Source organism: Gobio gobio (assembly GCF_949357685.1).
Source record: "Gobio gobio genome assembly, chromosome: 17".
NCBI classification, from domain to species: Eukaryota; Metazoa; Chordata; class Actinopteri; order Cypriniformes; family Gobionidae; genus Gobio; species Gobio gobio.
In genome coordinates, this window is record NC_137110.1 from 40,952,135 (window position 1) to 40,973,093 (window position 20,959).

Consider the following 20,959-nt stretch of genomic DNA (forward strand, 5'->3'; position numbering starts at 1 on the left):
TTTTGTGATGTGATCTGGGAGGAGAAACCATAGATATGTATACGGGAGAAACTAATAAATATAAATTAGGTCATCCACGTAATGTCCACTTTCTTGGAGCGTAAAGGTACGTAACTTAATTTATATTCATGAGCCAACGTGCAGCTACAATGTGGTTCAGTTGCTAGGCAGCATGTTTCAGACACAAACGAGGAGGCTGTTGGCACGGCGGTAAAGGAGACAGAAATCCAAATATAAACCTCAAAATAATAAATATTCATAAAAATGCCTGGCCCGTATGTCTCAGGGGGCCTCAAGCACCATATCCATGATCAAATTTCGGTGCTCCAAAGAAAAATTCAACTTCTGGGTAAGTTTTTATTTCAAATTTTGCCAATTAAGCTGAAACAGTTAACGTTAACATAAAACCTGCTTAAATATTCAGTAATAGTGCGGAGGTAGCGAAGGAATAAGTATTTGCATTGTTTTATTATTCTTATTAAAAATATATTCTCAAGGATGGCAATGTTGTGTTATAATGTCAGCAGTCAGCCTGGAGTTTTTCAATAGCAGAGTTGCTTCTGTAACGTTAGCTGTTTAATACCGTTATATTAATTTTAAAGAGCTCAATAACATTACAGAAAGTTAATATCGCATGACACAACTTCCCGCTGAATGTTTTTTTTTTCTTTGTCCACTAGAGGGAGACAGAAGCGCGTATTTTGAAAGCTCTCTGTCTGCCGCCAAGAAGAACAGAGAAACCATCCTTCGGATGAAACAAGAGAATAAAAACCTGCACAAGAGGTCTGAGGTCAGACATCAATAACACACACATACGTAATGTTAAAATATAACCATATAATTTAAAGTATAAGTGTATTGATGCATATATTGGTCATGGTGTCCAGGGAAATGAACAAGCTATCAAGAATGTTTTTCAAGGCCGTGAGATGGAGAAAGCATCATTCAGGAACATGTCTGTGAAGGTGGGGTTAAATGAACCTTTATTTCAGTTATTTACTCACTGATTCTTGAGATGAGGGACAAAACATAAAATAACACTACATTTTTAAAAATGGGTATATTCAGATAAATATTTTTTCTAAAAATTAATATTTATTCACTTCATAACTTAATTTGTGTCAATTCCTTCAGACACACTAGAAAGCATGCTAATTTAATTGAATCTATCCAAAAACAGTGTAAAGTCTTAAGTTATGTAATATTGGTGTTCAGTAAAGGAGCTAAGTCATAAAATACATTCTGTTTTGTTTTTCACACTGTTATGAACAACCCAGTTCCTAAATTACTCAATTCTCCTCCCTTCTTTTAATATTAAACATATATCACCAATGTTCTTAGGTAATTCAAGCTGCTGTCCGTAACTTTTTTTTGTGTTCAAGATTTACAAAAATTATATAATGAGAATGTACAACATGAATCCATTTTCCAAACCGTGTTTTTGTCTTACCCTGAATCATTATGGTACACTTATAATAGTGTTTATATTGGGACTATTTCAGACCGGTCTGGTAGGAACCGCTGCGGAGGAGCACAGTCCCAGCGTGACTCGCCCTAGACATAAACAGAGAGAAATAACTCCGGCTGCAATGTTCTTCCGCAAGACGCATGCAGTTCTGTTTATTAACCGCTAGAGCGCAAAAAGTTATGGACTGCAGCTTTAAGACATAATATCATGTAGTTCCATTGATGCTTTAAAAATTTTATACAATAAATTGAAAAAAAAGAATAAGACATTTTTTTTATTTCAAAATGAACAAAAACCACCTGACGGTGTTAAATACTGGCGGAGTTGACAAAGGTCCAGTTGCGGCCAAATATACAGTATATGTAAACAGAATCATGAAACAGCATTAGAAAAATTCCCCATATATGCAAAAAACATATTAAATCACATTATACAGACTTTTTGAGAGCACTTGTCAACCATAAGACATAAAACCTGATGGAGTTGTTTTTCCTCAGTTGTAGCTGCCTTAAAGGGGCTATATGCGTTTTTCTGAAATTTAAACTCGCGACTGACACCTCTGGCCAAAAAACAGAACTGCTCTAATTTTCTGCTCGCTCTCGCAGCGGTGGTGACGTCACATCCGCAGACAGCGCGGGGAAAAAACGACCCGACAGAAAATAGGAAAAATAGGATACAGGCTTATAGGTGCACCCACTGTGAGCGGACAAGGTGTCAGTATGCTCATCAGGAGATGTTTGAGTCATAAATGGTAAAATAAAAAGGCTATTGTTACGTTTATTTTGGGGAAAAAGTTGCATATAGCCCCTTTAAAGGTCCCATGGCATGGCATTTTTCTATTATTTTATAGTGTTTCCTGAGGTGTACTTATATTGTTAGTATGATTTTTACATCATAAAATGTCATAATTTAGAAATAAAAGGCATTTTTTTTCTATACTGCTGTTTGCCCTGTGGCTGACTGCCCTGTTTCAAGAGGTGTGTCTGCTGTGAGACTTCAGTAAAAACGCCCACTGTTGTGATTGGCTGACATCTTTGCATTTGAAATGAGCTGAGGGGGCGTGGTTTAACGAGGTCTACGACGCACGAGCTGCTGGCAGAGAGACGGATGGACCTGAGTTCACTTCACATCAGTTCTCTCAGCATGTCTCAGTTCAGGGTGAACTGTTGTAGTTACTAGAATATACTTCAGGTTATTAGTTTATTTCTAGTCGGAGGGGCTGTCACTCATGTCAGAAAGTTAGTAACTTTAGTAAATTATGGATCAGCGCTGACTGGAGACGCGACCCGTTTAGAACGATTCAGTCCGATTTGGTGAACTGATTCGGTTCACTAAAAACCGTTCGCGAACCGGACATCACTAATGTATCAGAGACTGAGCGATTGCTAACAAAGTTATTTATAGTAACTACTGAGTTATGAGAGTGCTGTCAGTTTATTGTGTTTGTATTTGAGAGTTCTGAATAAACACGAGTCCCAGTCACACCGAGTCCGTCTTCATCATTATTACCAACTTTGTAACACATGCAAAGTACCATTACAGCTGTCGAGATATGAGTGAGTGTTGATAATAGCATTATTTTTAGATATGTTCCTATCATATGAAAAGCGTCAGTGACGCGCATTGGGTACACAGCACAAACAAAGACACAACAGCAGTAATCGAATGTAATCCAGTTTATTCTGGGGCTAGGCTGCCTAGCCCGGATATGCTCACGCTTACCCCCCTCTTCTGCTTAATCTCGCGCCACGTAAGGCGCCTCCGCTGTGGGCCAGATGCAGTACTGGGGGTCGGTGATGTTGAAGGCCGACCGGCCAGTGCAGCCCGAGCTTTGGCGTGTGCGTGAAGTTTATCTCTAAAGATGTGACTCTGCTGATGTTGAGCAGAAACGACTGTATGCACATTTTAGAACAGATAGACGCGACGAGGACGTACAAAAACACAGACTCACAAGATAGAAAACACGAAAACACCGTTCTGTCGGGAGAGAGAGAAGCCGCTGCGTGTGCACGAATAATAAATAATTAGCTACACATCAGAAATCACTGATCACAGATCAGAAGGAACTGAAAAAAGACTTCTGTTTTCATTTGTACATCCAAACACTGAGAAACTGCCAGCGTTCACTCGTTCAAAAGCAATTATCTCTCGAGCGCTTGCATGGGCGTGCCAGATTCTCTGGGTGGAGGAAAGGGAGGTAACCGTTCCTGCTTGGAAGTCAAACCAGGAGACTTCAGGATTGGCTAGTCTGGCCTGTCATTTTCTCAAAGGCAGAGAAAGACAGCCAGAACTCGGGTTTACACCAATCAACATTTCTATCCACTTGGGGACAATATTCAGGCTAGGGGAACTTAAATTAATGTTGAAATACCTCATAAAATGAAAATTTCATGCCATGGGACCTTTAAGGTTACAGTTCTGTAATATGGTGGCGCTGGAGACTAAAGGGTTCCTAATGGTTTCACACTTAATTCGTCACCTTAATTCTTAATTCTTTTGCAGTTAACATGTGTCTTTTCTTCACCACCTGTTTTTTGTCTGACCCTGCTGACCCAACGAGCATTTCACTATCCAATGGTCATGCCTTAACTGCAATGTCTAGTTGTCACAATCACAAGTGAGAGTGCCCCTGATTACCACCTGAGGGCACTCCACCCCGGACTGTCACTCCATCACAAACTACATTACCCATAATCCTGTGCCCGGACTCATCATCATTCATTGTTTGCACCTGTGTTTCATCACCTCATTACCCCATTACCCCAGCCTATATAAACCATGTTCACCCTATCATCAACTGCGAAGTCTTGTTTTGTTGTAAACTGCATTTCTGAGCGTTTCCCTGGTTTCATATCTTGGTCTTTGATTACTTGCCCATTCCGTGGATTACCCGTTTTCCTATCTCTCCTGTCTTGTTTGCCTGTTTGGACTGCTTGCCTGTGTATGACCTGTTGCCTGTTGCCTGTTTTTGACTACGATTGTGGATTACCCCTTACAAATAAAGCTGCATTTGGATTCTCAACCTCTGTCTCGGAGCAGTACGTTATAGAAGACTTCGCACTTGATGATAGAGTGAACATGGTTTATATAGGCTGGGGTGATGAGACACAGGTGCAAACAATGAATGATGATGAGTCCGGGCACAGGATTATGGGTAATGTAGTTTGTGATGGAGTGACAGTCCGGGGTGGAGTGCCCTCAGGTGGTAATCAGGGGCACTCTCACTTGTGATTGTGACACTAGGGCTGCGTCCCAATTCGCCTACTTATACTACGTCCTAAAAGTATGTACTCTTTTTGTGAAGAAAAAGTACATACTTTTGAGTGTGTAGCAGTAGAGTATGCAAGCTTTGGGACATACTACTTCGTCACTCTTACGTGAGTCCCGACACCGTTTAAACTGCCCTGTCAATCATCGTCACAGTTCAAATCCCCCACTTTCAATTTAATTTCCTACCGTATCGGAGAGAAATGTAGTCGCTCGTTGATCTGCCTTTCGTGGGTCTTTAGACTCCTCTCATGTGTTTAAAAAGTTAATGGCCAAACGTATCATTACAAAAGTTCTCAATGCTGCTGAAGGAGAAATATAATGTGGATAATATTGAATAAATATCTTTTTGTCAGGTTAAATACTGATAATTGCTCACTCAAACCACTTTATCTAATTCTCTCCACTTAACCGTCAGACTCGCGTAACCGTCATGTTTGTAGTTTTTTAACACTTTTTATCCGCGTTTGTAGTTCTAATCGAATCCTCGTCCATCTCGCAATGGGTTGTGGGCAATATCAGCCGTTAGAGTGCGCATCGATCTGCACTTCGGATTCTGACCGGAAATAGTAAACCATCCGGGAATCTTTGGAATACTTTTTTCAACATACTACGATTTGGGACATACTAATTCTTTTTTCGAATACTATTTAGTACGGATAGTATGCGAATTGGGACGCAGCATAGTATTGCATCCTTCTCATGGACATTTAATCATTTTTGACTTTTCAGTCTGAGTTAAATCTCTTTTTTTGGCTCATTTTATCTGTAAAAGAAAACATGCCTAATAATTCTGCACACCTGAATATAAGGTGTTTTTCATTTCCAGCCTTCATGAACAATTATATATCACTTATAAATTATTAAATTCTAAATGAATAGTAGTTTTTAGAATTACTGTGGTTTGGAATTGGTCAAATGTGCCTGAAAAAGAAATATGAGCAGAAAATCAACGTGCCTAATAATTCTCCACACAGTGTATGTTGTGGTATTTTTAAACCCTTTGTTTGGCAGTTTTACATTGTGACCTCATGCTGAGGACAGGTTAAATTACATGTGTTTCCAAGTATAGCGTGTGCTTTTAAAATAATACTAAAAAAATTAATATAAGTATAAGCAATGAATGTCCTGAATATACAAATTTCCTTTAGATGTAACTTCAGTATTTTTATTTTGTTGATATTCTTACTTAAACATAAATATGGCTTTTGTGTTTAGGACAGGTTTTGTCCCTTATCTCAAGAATCAGTGTAAAAACTTTTTTACACCCTTTTTCACTTCTGATACTAGCCAGTCAAATTGCCTGTGGTTACAGAATCACCTGCATATAATTTGTGGTTGACAGAAAGTTTTTTTGTGCAGTCAGCTCGGACGGTGCTGCAAAAGGAGGTGTGTGATAAAATGAAGAAGCTGAATGCTGAATGCCACGCCACTGAGACACAGAGACAGTGTTTAGAGGACTTGAAGCTCCAGTACCAGAGCGTGAAGCCACAGAACAGAAGCCCTCTGCCTGACAACCAGAAACGAGAGGAGGAGGAAAAGGTAGAAATTGTATTTTTTTGGGGGGGTGAACACTGGTGAATCTGAAAACTTAAGAATTGTCCAGGATATTATTATTATTTTCTACAAAAATCAAAAGGAAAAACAGCATTATGAAAATTAAGCCTTTTTCCACTGTCAAATTATTTTTTGACCCAATTTCTCCTTAATGTAATTTTTAAAAGAAAATGATCTTGTCCAAAACCATGTACAATTTAAACCATTTATTGCATTCATGAGAATAAGATATTTTGCACACCATAATGAAAAATTACAGTAGAGGAGAGCCAATAGGTTTCCCTAAGCAGTCATTCTTCCTACATAAATTCTCTTTTTCCTTCTCTCAAGTCTTTCATCCTCCTCTCCATCATGATTAGTGGTAAACACAGTGTTTACACCCTGTATTGATGAGCGCAATTAAATATGTTAGTTCAAACAAGAAAATGAATGAACTTGTGTGCTTGTTGTATAGAAATTGCGCATTCTGGAAAACCGATTGGAGAAAACGCAGCTGAAATATCATGAAGCAGAGCACATAATGCGAGGATACTTCAAACTGAAGGAGCACCTAGAGGTATCTGAGAAAGAATCTACATTCTGACACAACACACACATAAACCCACATAGATATGTATTATAAAGCATGATAGTCCATATATGTGTTGGCAATCCAATGTATTCAATAACACTCATACACTACCTTTCCAAAGATATTCTTATAATAATAAGAAATGTTTCTTGTGCAGCAAATCAGCATATTAGAATGATTTCTGAAGGATCATGTGACACTAAAGACTGGAGTAATGATGCTGAAAATTCAGCTTTGCCATCACAGGAAATAAATTACATTTATATAAAAGTTATTTTAAGTTGTTTTACATTTTACTTTATTTGTGATCAAATAAATGCAGCCTTGGTGAGCATAAGAGAGTTCTTTCATTAAAGGGTTAGTTCATCCAAAACATTTTTTTTTTATTAATTTCTCAACCTCATGTCGCTCCAAACCAGTAAGACTTGTTCTTTGGGAAAAAAGGAAGAACTTTTTAATGAAATATGAGAGATTTCTGTCCCTCCATTGACAGTCCTACCACTTTCAAGTCCAAGAAAGGTAGTAAAGACATCATAAAAGTAATCCATGTGACTCCAGTCTAACCTAAATTTTATAAAGCGCCACGAGTGCTTATGCTACCTTCACGTGGTATGGAAAATTTCATAATTCCCACTTCAGAAGTCGTGATTATGAGCTTTAGCTTATTCACCGAATCCCCCAGGGTTAGATAAGTCCGTACATACCATCTCATCTCCGTGCCATAACTCTGTCTGACGCACCCACCGCTAGCCTAGCTTAGCACAAAGACTGGAGGTAAATGGTTCCATCTAGCCTACTGCTCAATAAGTGACAAAATAACGCCAGCATTTTACTATTTACATGTTGTGATGTGTATAGTTACATCGTGTACTAAGACCGACGGAAAATGAAAAGTTGCGATTTTCTAGACCGATATGGCTAGGAACTATACTCTCATTCCTGCGTAATAATCAAGGAACTTTGCTGCCGTACCATGGGTGCAGCGGCGCAATGAAATTACACAGCGCCTTTTTTAAAATATTTACGGTAGTAAATTTACAAAATATCTTCATGGAGCATGATCTTTACTTAATATTCTAATGATTTTTGGCATAAAAAAAGAAACAATAATTTTGAACCATACAATGTGGCTATTGCAACAAATATACCCGTGCGACTTATCTAGGGCCCCATATGTAGTGTCACATGCACTGACAACCATATAAACATTTACGATGCTATCCAGATTTCTGCCGATTCTGTCATTTCGGTCAAATGCAGGCTATTTTCGTGTATAAAACATACAATGCGCTACAAATGATTGCTCGTATATGTAAATATGCACTACATTAATGACAAGACAAGACGATCTAGCTGTTTTGGGGAAAAAACTAATAAATCATACCTTTCGCAGTAGTTCTCCCCGCCACCATGTTTAAAGTTTATGGCACGCCCATCTCAGGAATTTGGGTATCAAAATTATTTGATATATATAACTTCCCAGTGGTAAACACGACATCAGAGGGCATTCATGTGCAATTTTTACCTAGGAAACTCGTATTTACGATAATTCCGATAGCACGTGACGGCAACGTTAGTTTGCGCAAAAATTTTTTTTTTACCACTTTTAATTTAAGTCATCAGTAATTTACCAATACATGCGTGTTGTGTTGACATGAGAGCAGACGTGCTGTAGATTAATATTTTGTAGATAAAGTGGTAAATTATGTTTTTTTTTAGCACAAACTAAGGACCCGTGATGCTTCATGAAATCACATGGATTACTGGATTACTTTTATGATGTCTTCAATACTTTTCTAGGGCTTGAAAGTGGTAGTTGCGTAGACTGTCAATGGAGGGACAGAAAGATTTTCAGATTTTATAAAAATAAAAATAAAAATCTTCATTTGTGTTCCGATGATGAACAAAAGTCTTACAGGTTTGAAATAAATGATGACAGAATTTTCATTTTTGGGTGAACTATCCCTTTAAGATTAGTGACCCCAAACTTTTGAACAGCACGGTAAATAAACATTTTATGATTATCCTCCGTTTTGTTTCTTCAGGAAGAAAGTCTTACATTTCAGCCACAGCTGGACAGGATGGAGGCAGAGGTCCACTGGCAGACACAAGTGCTCAAAGAACTACAGGTCATGAACAGCGACGCTCACATGTCAAAGGATGCAGCCAAGGTAAAGACAAAGCATTTAATGAATTCTTGAAAACTGTAATGAGATAATAAAGCAAGCATATGTGTAAGTGTGCCAAAATAAAGGTTGTGCAAGTAATGCTAATAGTAAGATGTGCGTGTGTGTCCAGGCTGAGCTGCAGCTTCAGGAGGAGCAGGTGTACAGAGAGCGCAGAGAGCGAGATAAAATCCTCTCCCGCTACAAGAAGCAGAGGGTGGAGAGGATGGCTCAGGCAGAGAGGATGAAGAGAAGAGTGAGCATCATCCAACACACATCAGCTAACAATACGTTACTCTAATAAGCTTAAAAATGTGTCATACTAATAGCACTTCTCAGTTGAAGTGCACAGGAGATAGGACTCACTATTGGTGTTAATAGAGCTTGGTGTTAGCACACTGCTAAGCTGACAAAAAAAAAAAAAAAAAAAAAAGTAAATTCACTTATTTATAAGTATACACAGTGGCTCAAAAGCTTGGTATAATTACACTCACCTAAAGGATTATTAGGAACACCTGTTCAATTTCTCATTAATGCAATTATCTAATCAACCAATCACATGGCAGTTGCTTCAATGCATTTAGGGGTGTGGTCCTGGTCATGACAATCTCCTGTACTCCAAACTGAATGTCAGAATGGGAAAGAAAGGTGATTTAAGCAATTTTGAGCGTGGCATGGTTGTTGGTGCCAGACGGGCCGGTCTGAGTATTTCACAATCTGCTCAGTTACTGGGACTTTCACGCACAACCATTTCTAGGGTTTACAAAGAATGGTGTGAAAAGGGAAAAACATCCAGTATGCACAGGGCCGTTTCTAGCCATTTTGACGCCCTAGGCAAAATCCTTTTTGGCACCCCCCAGCCAAATCTTAAAAAGCAACATGGTATTACTGGTATTAATTTGAATCCCTATTAACAAATATATACACCCATACCATTTTGGAACTGTAATCCTTATTAACAAATATATACAAATACAAGTTGGAAACTATGTATAAAAGCTTGACCAGTCACATGAAAGTAACAAGAATAAATACTGATTCAGTGCAGTCTTTGTTTCTCATTGACGCTTGAACTTCCCCTTTAAATAACGCAACGCTATTCCCTGTACGACACTATTGAACTGAATGAATCGATTCAGCATTCAACACCATCCGTAAAGATGCATTAAATTCGACAAAGCGGTTTAATAAAGGATGTAATTCATATTGTGAATTAGCACATTTTATTATACTATTTTTAAATTGGCCGTTAAAGTTTTATATGGGACAATTACACACTGATCTTTTAACAATGCATTGGCGGAAAAACGCACACCTTTTGGAGGTGCAAGTAAGAGAAGAAAGCTTTCTTAGAGTCAAAATATTATAATATCATGACATACTAAAGTGAGTGTGGTTAGCCTATATCTTTGCCTCTACAATACACAATATTACGTTATCTGCCCATTTCACAGCGTGATTTCTCGACTGCCACAAATACGGCCCTAACAAAATACAGATTTGTGCACTTTTTATTGTACCTGTTTTTTTAATTGCCTTTGAATTTAGCTTTATTGTATGGCTAAAAAAAGCATTACCTTGCCAAAGCTTTGACCGAGCTCTTTGATCTGATGGTGTTGAGCGCTCCAAATGCAAACTTTACATGCAACAACAGTAGTTGACAGTACTCTGATCCAATATAGGAATCGTCTGATTGACAGTACTCTATCCCAATAGTGTTAGGGGAACCAGTGGGGGCGGCAATCATACTTCAGGGTGGCCGTGACACCCTTTACACACACCCCTGATATGTGTTCATTGGCGCCCCTTCAGCTGATGGCGCCCTAGGCGACAGCTTAGTTCGCCTATGCCTAAAAACGGCCCTGAGTATGCGAAAATGCCTTGTTGATGCTAGAGGTCAGAGGAGAATGGGCCGACTGATTCAAGCTGATAGAAGAGCAACTTTGACTGAAATAACCACTCGTTACAACCGAGGTATGCAGCAAAGCATTTGTGAAGCCACAACACGCACAACCTTGAGGCGGATGGGCTACAACAGCAGAAGACCCCACCGGGTACCACTCATCTCCACTACAAATAGGAAAAAGAGGCTACAATTTGCACAAGCTCACCAAAATTGGACAGTTGAAGACTGGAAAAATGTTGCCTGGTGTGATGAGTCTCGATTTCTGTTGAGTCAGATGGTAGAGTCAGAATTTGGCGTAAAAAGAATGAGAACATGGATCCATCATGCCTTGTTACCACTGTGCAGGCTGGTGGTGGTGGTGTAATGGTGTGGGGGATGTTTTCTTGGCACACTTTAGGCCCCTTAGTGCCAATTGGGCATTGTTTAAATGCCACGGCCTACCTGAGCATTGTTTCTGACCATGTCCATCCCTTTATGACCACCATGTACCCATCCTCTGATGGCTACTTCCAGCAGGATAATGCACCATGTCACAAAGTTCGAATCATTTCAAATTGGTTTCTTGAACATGACAATGAGTTCACTGTACTAAAATGGCCTCCACAGTCATCAGATCTGGTGGAACGGGAGCTTCGTGCCCTGGATGTGCATCCACAAATCTCCATCAACTGCAAGATGCTATCCTATCAATATGGGCCAACATTTCTAAAGAATGCTTTCAGCACCTTGTTGAATCAATGCCACGTAGAATTAAGGCAGTTCTGAAGGCGAAGGGGTCAAACACAGTATTAGTATGGTGTTCCTAATAATCCTTTAGGTGAGTATGATTTTGTAATGTTTTTGAAAGAAGTCTCTATGCATTTATATGGTGAGAAATGCAGTAATATTTTGAAATATATTATTACTATTTAAAATAACTGTTTTCTATTTTAATATATAATTTATTGCCGGTGATGCTATATTTTCAGCATCTTTACTCCAGGCTTCAGTGTCACATGATCCTTCAGAAATCATTCTGAGTTGGTGCTCAAGTAACATTTCGTATTATTATCACTGTTGAAAGACCCTGTGCTGCTTAATAGTTTTGCGGAAACCGTGATATACTATGGTTCAAAAGTTTGGGATAAAAAAAAAGAGAAATACTTTTTTCTTTTCTTTTGATTAGCAAAGATGCATTACATTTATTTAAATTGACCATAAAGACGCTCAGTTTCCTCAAAAAATATTAATATTTTCAATTGATAATAACCATTATTAATAATTGAGCACCATTAATAATTGATAATAACTGAGCATCAAATATAAGCATATTAGAATGATTTCTGAAGGATCATGCGACACTGAAGACTGAAGTAATGATGACCATCACAGAAATAAATTACATTTGAAAATATATTCAAATAGAAAACAGTAATTTTAATGATATTTCACAATATTACTGTTTTTACTGTATTTTTGATCAAATAAATGCAGTCTTGGTGAGCACAAGAGGCAAAACTTTCAAAAACATTGTAAGTATTCCAAACCTTTTGACTGGTAGTTCTTTCTCAACATTTATTTTAGACAGTTCTTTTCACTAAGCCTTCTCCGCTTGGTCAAAACTAAGTATCTTAGAATGATTTTGTCAAGTTTATTCAGCCATCTCTCCTCCATTCTCCTTCCACCTGTCACGTCTAGCCCCAGTGGGCGGCCATGCACCCTGATGAGCTGAGCAGTGAGGCCCAGCACAGTGCCAACGGAGTAGGAGAAGAAGTGGAAGCCATCTCTACTTTTGAGAAAGCTTTCCAGAGCATCAAAGATGCCACTGGAGTCACAGACTCACGGGTGAGGACAGACAACATTAAATTATTTTCAGTGGATTACTCCTTTTCTTATGTTAAGCCATGTTTATTCATGATTTCTCTTGTAATAGGAAATAGTGGACAGGTTTATCTCACAGAGTGAAACACAGGAACATTTGGAGAAGATGAAGGCAGAAAATGAGAAAATGCTGCTTCAACTGAAGGAAGAGTGGAATACACTGAAGATTCAGCTTCAGGAAATTAAATACTCACGAGAAACTGAACACTCAAGGTGAGAGCAAACATTGTAGGCTGTATGAATAGTACTATGATATCACTTCACATGCTCTGTTATTGTGACTGAATAATACCATAACTTTATTTTCCTCGGTTTGATTGTTTAGCAGCCAACAGATGCTCCAGGATTGTGAGCGTCACCTGCAGCAGGAGCAGCAGCGCCGGGATGCAGTTAAAGATAGTCTGGACAGACTCACACATACAGTAAACGCTGTCAAAGCAGGAGTGCAGAATCTCAGTGACAAACTACATCACATACCACTGGTACTAATTGCCGAATACATAAACCCCTGGTTTCACAGACTAAAATGCATGTTTGAGCTAGCCTGGCTCCGCCCTCCTATACTTCTGCTCAATTTTCATTTTCCTTCAGTACTCCGTCAAGGATTGCTGTATATTCTGCTTATAGAAATATATATTCTATACATTTGCTGCCTAATTACCTACTGTTTTAGACAAACACCAAGGTCGTGTGGTAATTTAATTGCTGTCCGAATCCACATCTCTGAGTTTTTAAGAATATATCACTTCAAAATTCACTGTTTATATCCTTTTTGACCACCGTACGGTTGCGCTTCGCTGTAATTTGGATGCATTTCTAGACTTGTATTTCTTTAAATGCTGGCAAGTATTTAAAAGAGCAATATATTTACAAACCGCTCAAAAAATAAAAAGAAGAAAAGCACGTAAACATTTGAATTGGGCCGTTATTTACGGCAGCATTTATTCTTATCATACCAAGCATATGATATTTTATTCACAGCATACCATCATGTTACGGACTACGTGAGCAGCGCGTTCCCGATCACAAAACTCTCCCCTCCACCGTGAATAAAATCACAATCCGAATGCACAAGTTCTAGGTTTTATCACTGAGGTGGCGTGCACAATCTGCAGTTATTTTTACGGACTTCCATGTGAGAAACAGAGGCGAACGGCACATGATATACGTCACGACCAAACGTTAGCTATTGGTTATGGCAGATCCAGAGTGGCTCTGGGCAGATCCAATAGTTTTAAACCTCAACAGAGTACCCGCCTTCAAGGAAGTAAACGCTTGTCAATGGAGAGTGGCCAGACTCTCTGTACAAATGAAATATAAGAGAGTCTGGTAAGACCAGGATATGTTTGAGCTGTTACAACTGAAAGAAACTTGCACTGACATATCATAAAATATGTCAGTGCTATTGTTTTGTCTCAAGATGCACACCGGTAATGCTTTTTTTAAGGTTTAAAATCTACTTAAATGTCCTAATTGAACTAAGCCCTAATCCTGGCTTAATCTAAGCCCTGTCTGTGAAATTTACCCCCAAAAAAATGCCTTTTCGTGAACCTGGTTTAAAGGAATGTGTTTTTGCAAATAGAAGGTTGAGGTTTCATTTCCCACTTTATTCTCTTCCCTGAGGTCCATTTATAATGTTAGTCAAGGTTTCTTGCACCAGTACATTTAATTTGTTTGTAATTTAGTTGACCTTTTCCACCATTTATCTGACCTTTAAATTAAACAGTATATGCCTCAGTACATTTAAGACGTCTATTGCAAATGCCCGGTTATGATTGGCTAACCTGTCAAATGAGCATTAATACTACATACAGTTGCAGTTTAATAAAAGTAGTTTTTAATTCTTGTATGCAAATTCTGAAAGTTGCAATATTGTTCATAGTACATCATACTGGTTGTATGTACTGCATACTACCGACTCTTATGCTCACACAGGCTGCATTTATTTGATCAAAAATACACTAACACAGTAATGTTGTGAAATATTACAATTTTAAACAACTTTTCTATTTGAATATATATTAAATGTAATTTATTCCTGTGATGGCAAAGCTGAATTTTTAGCCTCATTACATTTTAGTGTCACATGATCCTTCAGAACATTTTTGGAGTAAAATGCACTAGAATGCATAAGAAATATGAATTAAAAGTGACCAGGGATGTTGTTTTCTCTGTAGTTAGTGATTAAGGAAACGTTTTTACATTCAAATGATGCATGCATGAACTGTCTGTAACTGAGCAGAGAGTATTTCTCCTGGTCTGTGGCAGATGAAGGGTCCGACACCACAGCTGCCTCCAGACTCTGAAGAACACACTCTGCAGCTGATGTCTGAGGTTGAGCAGAAACTGATGCTACTAGAGGAGGGAATACATGGCAAAGATCTGACAACCACCCGGAAGGAGATGGATGAAGAAGAGGTGCGGAACAATGATTAGACAAGTTGCTGTTATTGTATTTTGGCTTGTTGACGATGTGTTACTAGTGAAACATTATTACGTTTTGTTTACTTTAGGAATACGTGTCATATTTGATTTATTCGGAAGTTGTAAAATAACGCTTACTAATATTTTAGTGTTGTTTTTTTCATGCCCCTTGCAGTTCTCTTCCAGGATAGCAGGGAATCTACCCCAGTACAACACGCGCATTCAGCTGCAGAAGGCCCAGAAACAGGACTCTTTTGATGGTGAGACACTAGCTCATATCACCATGGAATCTTATTTCTGCCTGATAAGAAAAAAAATCATGCTTTGATGAAATACCAAGTCATAATTATGAGATAAAAAGTCAATAACATTTTTTTTTTATTTTGTAACAATTATGTTTTATGTCACAACTTTTTCCTCATAATTTGATCTTTTTCTGATAATTGACTTTTTATATCACAATTTAATATTTCTGTAATAATTTACTTTTTCTGATACATTTTTTATGCCATAATTGACTTTTTACTCGCATAATTTATTTTTTTTGTAATAATTATGACTTTTCTTGATAATTAAAATTTTTATGCCATAATTGATGATCTAATTTCAACCTTTTTGATACAAATTATGATTTTTCCTGATACTTAAAATTTGTATGCCATTATTGACTTCTTATCAAATCATTTCAACTTTTTGTAATAATTATGTATTTTCTTGCTCATTTAAATATTTTATGCCATAATTGACTTTTATCTGTTTCATCTGTTGTCATAATAATGACTTTTCCTAAAAATGTCATTTTTATGCCATATTTGACTTCTCATCATTTAAATTTTTTGTAATAATTATGACTTTTCTTGATAATTTAAATATGTTATGCCATAATTAACTTTATCACATAATTTCAACTTTTTGTAAAAAAAAAAATAGATTTTTCCTGATAATTTAAATGTGCATGCCATAATTGACTTTTTATCTCATCATTTCAACTTTTTGTAAAAAAATTTGATTTTTCCTGATAAAAAGTTAATTATGGCATGCAAATTTAAATTATCAGGAAAAATCTTAATTTTTTACAAAAAGTTGAAATTATGAGATAAAAGTTAATTATGGCATGCAAATTTAAATTCTCATTATTATTGCTTTATGGCGGAAATGGGCTTCCATACATAGATCCTATTTCTGAATTTAAATTAATCTGAAGGTTTCTACTGTAAAAAATAAATAAATAAAAGAAAACCTTAATGATATTTTTTACATTTATTTTTTACCTTGAAACATATATTTTATCATTCATCAAGGTATAAGGAAAATATGCTATTCGTTTTTACCTGATGGTTACACCACATGACATTTGTTAAATTTAAACTTCTTGTTGAACATTATATAAAAGCCATATGAAATCAACATGGATACAAATATTACATACAGTACATCTAAGAACTTGGCATACTGTACATGTTTAAAATTGTATTTCTTTATCTTGGGCACACCAGGAATGGCCACATGTTTTAGTTCTGATTTAGTTCCATTCCTCTATCTGTACACTGTGTGGTAGTTAAAAGCTCATCCTCCTGGCGTACAGAGTGCTGATGGATTTGTTAATGTCTCAAGGCCCTGATCACAATTACATGTGACCAGACCTACTGGCACTGGAACTGTGAATGCTGTTGATCCATATACGTACAGGGCACAATAACAGAACTGTTACATTTAGCAGACAAAGATGGCACACCTTACACACCTGCATGTCTTTTCTGTCAACAGACGAGGATGACAGTGGCGATGAGGGTGACATCATCACCCGAGCCTCCCTAAAGCACCAGTCGCAGACTATCATTGACGCACATTCCAAGAAGAAGAAGACGACTCGTATTAAAAAGAAGAAGGGCGAACTCTGATCTTATCCAGTCACCGGAGAGTTCATCAACATTTGACAGAGTTGTAGCTTTATCTAGAAGATTTATCCCCCTTCTATATGTCTGCACATTCATGCTTTAGAAAATAAATGAATTATTCAGTTGATGTAGTTTGATTTGAATAAATGTATTAGCTGCTTGAATTGTTTGTGCATGATTACTTGCATGCCAGAAGACTCATGACTCTAATGTGACACATGGTGATCTCAGTTCTCACATGACACGTGACACCTGTGTTGAAGATAAAGCCGAGATACCATCTCAGCACAGAATTTGAAAAATGTCCTGTGGATCCCTTGATTGTTGCTAGAATTGATTGCATACGTGCACACCGTCAGTGACATTTATGTGCTTTTGAACTTTCTATTCTTGAAAAAAAAAAGTATCACTGCTTCCACAAAAAATAAGCAGCACAACTGTTTTCAACATTGATAATAAGAAATGTTTCTTGAGCAGCAAATTAGCATATCAGAATGATTTCTGAAGGGTCATGTGACACTGAAGCCTGGAGTAATGATGCTGAGAATTCCGCTTTGCCATCACAGGAATAAATTACATTTTAAGTAATATTTCACAATGTTGTTTTTATTGGTTTTTGATCATATAAATGCAGCCTTGGTGAACATAAGAGTCTTTCAAAAATCTTACAAACCTCAAAGTTTTGAGTGGAAGTGTATAGCGTAAAATTAAACTAAAGTGGTCATTCATTTGGCTTAACAAAATTCTAAACCCGCAGGAAAATTAAGAACTTGGTTTCTCCAAAGACATTCACGCACTTTAGAAAATACCTGGATTTTATCAATGACTTGACATCAACATTGTACTCAATCCTTTTAATGCTCGAATCTCGGATGTCTTCATAACAGAGATATTCAGAGGATTCTTTGTTGGCATAATACTGTTTCCTCTTTCCTCCCCTTTTGAGAATTGTTTCATAACAAAACATAATCACAGAGGTTTTTAAGGTAATGCAGTGAATCAGTGATATTCCCGCAACATTAAGCAGAAGTACATTTCCAGGTTCCCTATCTTTTTCCAAGTCCTTTCCTGCCCTTGTTATATAACACTATGGTGGCACTGAAGCAGATAACAGTGTGAGCGGCTGAGCTGTACACCAAGGTATAAGAGGGTGTGTGCATTTCATTAGGCCTCACTGCCATTAGTGCTGAAGCATGCACTGAGAGATAATAAAGTTATAATCCAGGGTTCTTTTCTGTGCATGTCATGGTTTTATCATCTCCATTGTGTCTCTATTTCGGCTAATTATCAGCATTAATGAATCTTTATTCAAAGTTGTAAATTAGAGCTTAACACCACTGCTGAGAAAACAGGTTCATTTCTGATTTGACTGTCAGTTAATTGGTGTTGTTCTATCTCCCAGTAACGTGAACAACATAAAATATGAAATGTCGCAGTGCAATCAGCCTTGTTATTGTAATGTAGTCATTTGTAATTGTCAGATATTCTGCATATGTTTTGATGATACTTGTGCACGAGCCTCACATTAGCATAAGACTCCAGAGAAGTGTGTGTGTGTGTGTGTGTGTGTGTGTCATTTATTTAAACAAAGCCTTTTCATGTTAAATGGCACATTCCACAAATACAGGACACTTTGGTTTGGTGGTCTAGGAAGATACATTTATGAAAGTAGCCAGTTTTTTCCCTGTGTAGCCTATGTTACTATTAATTTAATATTCATTCATTTAATGATTGTTGCTAGAAAATTGCAAAAATCACACAAATCAGCGTTTATAATAAATAGCTAATCAATAATCTGCTGAGGTTGATTATCAACATTTTCAGAAAATTATAGTGGCAGATGCAGTAGGCTATGCATTGATCATGTTTGTTTTTCGCGTGCTGAATTATTTCATAAATATCCAAAACTACTTTGATATTTAGAGTCATTACAACAAAAATTTACATGAAACATAACACTCGTAAATAAATTAAAGTCAATAAGACCCAGAGACCAACAGAGACATATCATGGTGGTGATCCTCAGTAGGCCTAACATAGTTTTGTAATAGTCTGAATCGTACAACCTAAAGAGCAAAATTACATTTTCTCTGCTACCCCAAAGCTGCGATATGCATTGTAAAAAGCGCCATACTAATAAATGCAAGATGAATTTAACCATTTCATACCTTTGCAGCCACCGCGTGAGCTTCAGGTACACGCGCAACCCCACGATTTTACTCCTCGTGAGCTGAGTATCAAAGCTTTATTGTTTCCACGCTAAATGTGAAAACAACGAGTTTTGCTTATAGGACACGTGCTTGTGTTCAAAAATAAGTGGAAGAGGAGGTGGTATGGCTTGTAAATCGGGAAAAGGAGGCCTGCTTCTTTGTTTACAGGGTGAAACCTGCAGGTATTTGAATATAAACGGTTTAATGGGACATAACCTAATGGGTTTCTTCTTCGGGCAAATATTTCAATCATAAGAGAATTTTATGTAAATCACAATTGTGTCGTTCAGAACAGTTAGAAAATCATCAAATTTTAATAGAAACACCCATAATCTGTGTTGTTGTGATATTAGTAGAGCACATGTGGTCACTTTTTCTTTTGGAGTAATCACCCATCTGTTACTAATCGCTTTTTTGGCGTCTCTGACATGCAGAATTTATTCAACATTTTATATGCTTCACATTATGCACTTTTAATAGTTTATTTACTTCACAGTTACAGAATACACACAAGAACACTGTACTGTACTGTTACTGCTAATTAATATGTATGTACAACAAAAGAATGTCAGAAAAAGGAGAGATTGTGTCAATGAAAAGGATGCACTGAGTGGAACAACCCAAGCTGACAGCCCATTAGTCTGTGCAGACAATTAGATTATTGTGTGAGTGTGTTCATGTTAGTCAGCATGGAGAGAATCAGAGATGCATGGATGAGAATTGCTGGGTTACTAAAGTTTAGATGACATCCTCAGTTCATAGTCACTTGTGCAGCAGACAGTGTTCAGGTTTCTGCGTCAGACCATGATGGATCTTTCTGGAAGGTCATCATGTCTCCTGGTTTTAGCAGTCAGAGTACAAACATGGATTAGGAGCTGATCTACTTGGAACAGACGTTGGATAAGGAGCATCTTCCAAAGTGAGTAGCTCATCCTGTGTTTCACGTGAATACGATTTATCCCATGATTGTCATACAGTTTGATTATATTTTATTTAAATATATTAAAATGTTAATATATTTTAATATGAATACTATATTAATAGTCATTTGATCTTTAAAGATTTGTATGGCTTTTTTCTAAAAAAGTAAAATCCCTCCAAGGAAGACAACTTGTATCTATTATAATTACAGGTCATTTTACTGAATTAACAGGAAATTCAAAACTACAACAAAACTTTAAAAATAAATAAAAGCGAGTTTGTTTTACATTGAAAGTCTTTGGTTTGGGATGTGCTGGAGGAGACTTTACAGAGTGCACGACTCTTGCATTGCCAATACAAGATCTTGACCAAAAATTGATGCACCTCTTGATGGAAACAACATCACTAAATTTATTTCCATCAAGATGTGCATCGTTTTTTGGGACTCAGTAAAGTCTCCTCCAGCACATCCCAAAGATTCAATGAATTTAAGGTCTGGACTCAGAGGTGCCAATTCATGTGAAAAAATGATTCTTCATGCTCCCTCCCAACCATTATTTTACAATTTGAGCCTAATGAATCTTGACATTGCCATCCTGGAATATGGCCATGTGTCTTCCTACATGGTTGTTTAAGAAATGAAAAGCTACACACTCTATCGATTAGGGTTAGAAGAACTGTTGGCAAACATATAACATGCTAACACGCATAA

General features: G+C 37.3%; 1 protein-coding gene across 1 annotated transcript; it reads left to right on the forward strand.

Moving 5' to 3' along the window:
* Positions 1-140: 140 nt before the first annotated feature.
* On the forward strand, positions 141-17,702 carry odad3 (outer dynein arm docking complex subunit 3). The gene is made up of 13 exons (XM_079841079.1): positions 141-349; positions 681-790; positions 888-965; positions 6,098-6,277; positions 6,747-6,848; positions 8,909-9,034; positions 9,162-9,284; positions 12,612-12,758; positions 12,847-13,007; positions 13,120-13,276; positions 15,063-15,212; positions 15,394-15,478; positions 16,986-17,702. Exons 1-13 carry the CDS (start codon positions 265-267, stop codon positions 17,117-17,119), a joined length of 1,638 nt encoding a protein of 545 aa, XP_079697205.1. The 5' UTR covers positions 141-264; the 3' UTR covers positions 17,120-17,702.
* The last annotated feature ends 3,257 nt before the right edge of the window (positions 17,703-20,959 follow it).

What these genes read in the sequence shown, in the direction of transcription:
- odad3 (XM_079841079.1), top strand. Translation starts at nt 265, where the DNA reads ATGCCTGGCCCGTATGTCTCAGGGGGCCTCAAGCACCATATCCATGAT. An exon ending in AAGAAAAATTCAACTTCTGG is followed by an intron (nt 350 to 680) that starts GTAAGTTTTTAT and finishes TTTGTCCACTAG; the next exon opens with AGGGAGACAGAAGCGCGTAT. An exon ending in AACTACATCACATACCACTG is followed by an intron (nt 13,277 to 15,062) that starts GTACTAATTGCC and finishes GGTCTGTGGCAG; the next exon opens with ATGAAGGGTCCGACACCACA.